Consider the following 5,299-nt stretch of genomic DNA (forward strand, 5'->3'; position numbering starts at 1 on the left):
GAGCATGAACGTAATTTTTGATTTCCTTGTAATTAGCTTATCATAAATTAGCATGCACATATATGTGGGGTTGTGGACAATGTATAGCTATGATTTTAGCCCACAGAAGAAGGAATCAATCTGAGTATATATTCCAACACTGACACCAATTTCGACATCCATATTGGGCATTTCAATATTCTTATACATTTGTCTTCATCATAAAAGTAAAGTTCTACAACATGTTTTTCATTTTATCAAAGCATTTTCTTTTTCTAAAACCCAAAAAGTCAGAAATTAGCAGAAAAATCTAATCATTTCTAAAAATCTGGATCCGACTAGAATTACTAATAAGTTTTTTGACCTAATTTTGACCGGACTCACTCAACTTAAATTCGCAGTCCAAAAGATCCAAAACAACCACATTTTTGAACGTGAAATTCTCAAGGCGTCTGTCCCTTGTTTGTAATTATTTTGTTTTCTTAAAAATAGATCAGAACACTGCAATTATGCGGAATAAGAAATTCAGAATTTCTAATTTTATTCTGTTTTTGATTTTTTGCATTTAGAAAGTGACGAAGTGCATAACTGAGATACAGCTACTAGCTAGCAATGGGGTCAAGTGGTGATAAATTTCATTCCTTTAACAGTTTAGGTAGCTCGACAGCTGCTCGATCAAGAAAATATATACACAAAAAGTATTACGAAGATTGACAGAATATTAGTGTCAGTCCCTTATGTTTGAGAGGGGCTTAAACTACAAGCTAGATAGCTATTTGATCGATATATCCATGCCCAATAATTTTAAACTAGCTTTTTGAGAGGGGCTATATAGGAGTGACTAGCTTAAGCTTGTCCATCCTTGCATGCCAATATAACTTCTTTTCATTATGTTTGGTTGGCGACATGGGAAGACATCACAAATATCTAATGCCATCTCAGTACGTCTCTCTCTCTCTCTCTCTCTCTCTCTCTCTCTCTCTCTCTCTCTCTCTCTCTCTCCCCTCCCTCCCTCCCTCTCCTCCCTGATCTATCATTTGTATAATCTGCGTACGTACAGATTGTGGAACTCTTGGTGCATATGGATTGTGAAGGATGTGAAAAGAGGATTCGCCGAGCAATTTCAAAAATAGATGGTAAGAGATTGATTGCAAATTAACTAATATTAGTAAACGTTTACATGCATATAATGATAATGATGATGATATATATGCTGCTATGCGCAGGTGTGGATAGCTTGGAAATAGATATGGATAAGCAAAAGGTGACAGTGACCGGATATGTGGATCAAAGGAAGGTGTTGAAGGTGGTGAGACGAACGGGAAGGAAAGCCGAGTTTTGGCCATTTCCATATGACTCCGAATACTATCCCTACGCATCTCAATACTTCGACGAGTCAACCTACTCGTCATCGTATAACTACTACATGCACGGCTATAATGAAGCCGTTCGTGGATATTTCCCTGACCCTCTGTATTCGACTGTTTCTGATCAAACTGTTCATCTTTTCAGTGATGACAATGTTCATGCATATTGCACCCTTATGTAATCCAGTCCACCATCTAGTGCGCTGTTTTGCTGTGCGCATCGTCGGCTCTTCATTCCAACCAATACTAGTTTAGGCATGTAGTATGTTTAATGTTCCCGACCATAAATGAATCTGTAATTAAAAACAAACTATTAACATGTAATTGTTTTAGAAAAACTGAAATTTGGAGAAAATTGAGTTGTACTTTCATTGATAATAGGGGCCTCTTTATATAGAGGATTACAAGTAAAGAATCTGCGTCTTACAAGGTAACTGAATCATACAATTATTGAAATATCTCCGTAGATATCAGTAAGACTAACCCTATTACAACTCAGACAAGTCATCAGAGTTTGGGCCAGACACACAAACTAGGTATCCTTAAACACTCCCCCTTATGTCGCCCAAACGTGGTGCTCCTCTCATTGCCTCGTCAAAAACCTTGCCGAGTAACAAAAACTCAGTGGAACAAAATAACCTCGGTTGAAGGAGAAAAAGAGTACAACACACCCTTCACGTTTCGAGACCATATATGTAGACATCTCCCCTTGATGTCTGCATCTCCCCCTGATGACTATAGTCATGGGAGTTTGGATAACTTCTGCAAACTTATGCTACCAACATGTTTCTCAAAAGTGGATTTGGGCAATGACTTAGTGAACAAGTCTGCCACATTGTCCTCAAATCGAACCTAGTTCACTTTGATCTTGAGGAGAGCCTGTTGTTGCTGATTATGCTTGGGTATGTCGCATTTGATGTAGCCTTCCTTCATTTGTTCAATGCAAGCGGCATTATCCTCATAAATGCTCGTAGGCTCATATGTGGTAAACTTCAAACCACAATTGCCTTGAACATGCATAATTATGGATCCAGTCCATATATATTCATGAACTACTTCGTGAAGAGCAATAATCTCTGCATGGTTCAAAGGTATAGCGACTAGGGTCTGCTTTGTAGACCTCCAAGATATCGTGGTCTTACTAATGGTGAACACTTAACCAATTTGCGAACGACCTTTGTGTAGGTCAGAGAGGTACCCAACATCAGCAAAACCTTCCAAAACACTATTGTCGTTTTGGGATGGGGATAGAGGACGCATGTCAGTTTTGGCGACGTTCCTGGTGTGTGATGGGTCTGAATCCATCATCTCTCTGTAGGGATAGAACAAGCCCATATCAATCGTGCATCTCAAGTATCGAAATATATCTTTTACACCAGTCCAATGGCGTTGTGTTGGTGCAAAACTATACCTAGCTAACAAGTTCACTGCAAATGAGATGTCCGGTCTTGTGCATAGAGCTAAGTACAGTAATGCGCCTATTGTACTCAAGTAGGGCATCTTTGCCTCTCGCACATCTTCGTCATCATCCTTCGGACAATGAGGATCCTTTTTAGGATCAAGACTACGGACGATTATGGGCGTGCTTGAAGGCTTGACCTTGTCAAAATGCCTAAGCATCCATTAACACGATGCTCAAGTACCAAACTGAGACATAATCTTGTTCTCCTAAGATCGTTCATCTCAAACTCAAGTTTCAAGTGTTCAACGATTCCATGGCGTTTGTGAGAAGCCTTGCGCCATAAGGCGAGATTACCATCTCTTTTTCTCATCACGCTGTCTAATGAAGACCTATTAGTCAATAGATTTTATGTTAGGAGATCACTGGCTTGAAAAACCTTCCTTTTTGTTAAATAATCCAACTTAACCTGGATCGCATCTTTCCATTAAGGCCAATTTTCTCTACGTTGGCATTCATTTATCAACGAAGCGTGGTGCGATATCCTTGGACTCATCAAACTCATGTGCAATGAAATGCGTGAATACATCATCACTCATGATGGAGTTTTTATCCCACGTCTCATGTACACTAGTCAATGTTCTAAAAAATAGCCTAAGCGGCGCTAGGCAGCAAGGACTTGCACTACTACATAAAACTAAATTGGGGACACATGGATTTTGGATACAATGACATCATTTTTAAAATGCGTCCTTGTATTATTCTTAGGACGTTTTAGCTTTTCCGAAAACACGGAGGGAGAGCATGGCCACCCACTCAGCTAAACAAAGGCACTCTAAGTTTGGTAAGGTCCTCGGTTCGATTCGCTGAAACCCAAACATAGGGAACAATAATATAGAAATATATATATAACAGTTTCCCAAATCACAGCACTGTGCAGCAAAATTGAAAGAGAAAACCCTAAATTTTCACTTTCCCGGGTTCTCCAAAATTTCCCTCTCTGAGTTTCAATTTCCCACCATGGAATCTCACCAAATTCACTTTAGAATTTACCCAATCACCCCGTTCATTTGCTCAAACCCAGGTATCAGAGCAGATCGATTCATTCGATCCCCAAAACAAACAGACCCAAGCCACCACAGCTCTTTGCTCGTCTTCGCTCTTCGCTCTCCCCCCCCCCCCCCCCACCCCAAGCCACCGCAGCTGCACCGCGCCTCTGCTCCACGCCTCCACTGCGTCTCTACCTCAGACTCCCTCTGGTCCGCGCCTCTGCCTCTAAACGGTAAGTTCTAATTTCTAAACTTCAGCCGCAATGAATCGTGTCTGCTAAAATCAATCCCAAAACCATGTCATTGCTTGATGTCCTTTGAAACCATGATGATCTTCTGCACACAGGAAACTAATTTCGTTGTAAAGATTCTACCTTTAATTCATTTTCTGACAATTTCCATTGAAATCGATAGAGTGAGAGATACGATTGGAAGTTTGAATTGGTATTTCACTATTTTGGTTAGTGGGTAGTTGGGTACTGACTACTGAATCTACTGATCTATTTTGGATACGTGAATTGGTGTTGGTTGTTGAACTATTGATTATTGGTGTTGGTGTTGATTGTTCTTCAGTTCTTCGCAATGTTCTTCAATTAAGAGGAGGCACTATTTACTCTTGTTGCTCTGTTTTGTTTTACAGAGTCTATCACATGAAGTGTTTTCGTATTTCAAAACAACAAACCCTTGTTCCTCACCAACTCATCCAGAATTCATATTTCTGCAAGAACCAGGTATTGTTCTCTCTATTCCTCGATGTACATTTGTATTATTTTTGAGTATTTTGTTATAGCAATTTTTAACTAGTTTTATTGTGCAACTATCAAGTAACCTACTATCTGTGAGTTTAAGAATCGATTTTGTTGAGTTGTTATCTTTGTATAAGAATGACTTTATTGAATCACAGGTTTGACATTTTCAAATACTTGTCACAAATTTTACATGGAAGCAAATTCTGTTGGGATTGGGAAGGTACTTAAGTTCACTGTTGTTTAATTTTTCTTTTCTTTTCTAGTTTTGTTTTAGAGTGAGTTTACTCTTCTGCTTATTTAATTTTCATTGAGACCTCAAAAAAAGGCTGATAATTGATTTTGTACAGGCTCAGAAAGATACAAGTCCAACTACACTTTCATGGTTCTTCTGCATGCTCGGTAAGAACCCTCTAATAAGGAGAAAGTTTCACAAGAAGTGAGGGATGTCGTTGGTATAAATCATGAAGCTAACATTGATGAATTTGTGGCAGATATAACTGATGCAGCTCTCGAACAAATGCATCATCTTCACGCTGCTCTAACTGAGATTTTGAGGCTATATCCTGCAGTTCCTCTGGTACGTATGTGTTTCTTTTTAATCATGCCTAGAATGAATATATTTTTTGAGTTTCATTTTACTGTTTGTATGATGATATGAAACTTCTGATTTCAAAATTGCTTTCGCTTTTCCATTTATTGCACAAAGTAAGACTACAAGCTTTACCTTTCCATGTTGCAACCCACAGTTGGCTTATT

General features: G+C 39.0%; 1 protein-coding gene across 1 annotated transcript; it reads left to right on the forward strand.

Moving 5' to 3' along the window:
* Positions 1-727: 727 nt before the first annotated feature.
* On the forward strand, positions 728-1,717 carry LOC133723883 (heavy metal-associated isoprenylated plant protein 45). Its single transcript, XM_062150753.1, has 3 exons — positions 728-920; positions 1,040-1,115; positions 1,206-1,717. Exons 1-3 carry the CDS (start codon positions 870-872, stop codon positions 1,526-1,528), a joined length of 450 nt encoding a protein of 149 aa, XP_062006737.1. The 5' UTR covers positions 728-869; the 3' UTR covers positions 1,529-1,717.
* Positions 1,718-5,299: the final 3,582 nt, after the last annotated feature.

The sequence above is a fragment of the Rosa rugosa genome, chromosome 7, assembly GCF_958449725.1.
Source record: "Rosa rugosa chromosome 7, drRosRugo1.1, whole genome shotgun sequence".
Lineage (NCBI taxonomy): Eukaryota > Viridiplantae > Streptophyta > Magnoliopsida > Rosales > Rosaceae > Rosa > Rosa rugosa.

What these genes read in the sequence shown, in the direction of transcription:
- LOC133723883 (XM_062150753.1), top strand. Translation starts at nt 870, where the DNA reads ATGTTTGGTTGGCGACATGGGAAGACATCACAAATATCTAATGCCATC. An exon ending in AAATATCTAATGCCATCTCA is followed by an intron (nt 921 to 1,039) that starts GTACGTCTCTCT and finishes GCGTACGTACAG; the next exon opens with ATTGTGGAACTCTTGGTGCA. An exon ending in AGCAATTTCAAAAATAGATG is followed by an intron (nt 1,116 to 1,205) that starts GTAAGAGATTGA and finishes TGCTATGCGCAG; the next exon opens with GTGTGGATAGCTTGGAAATA.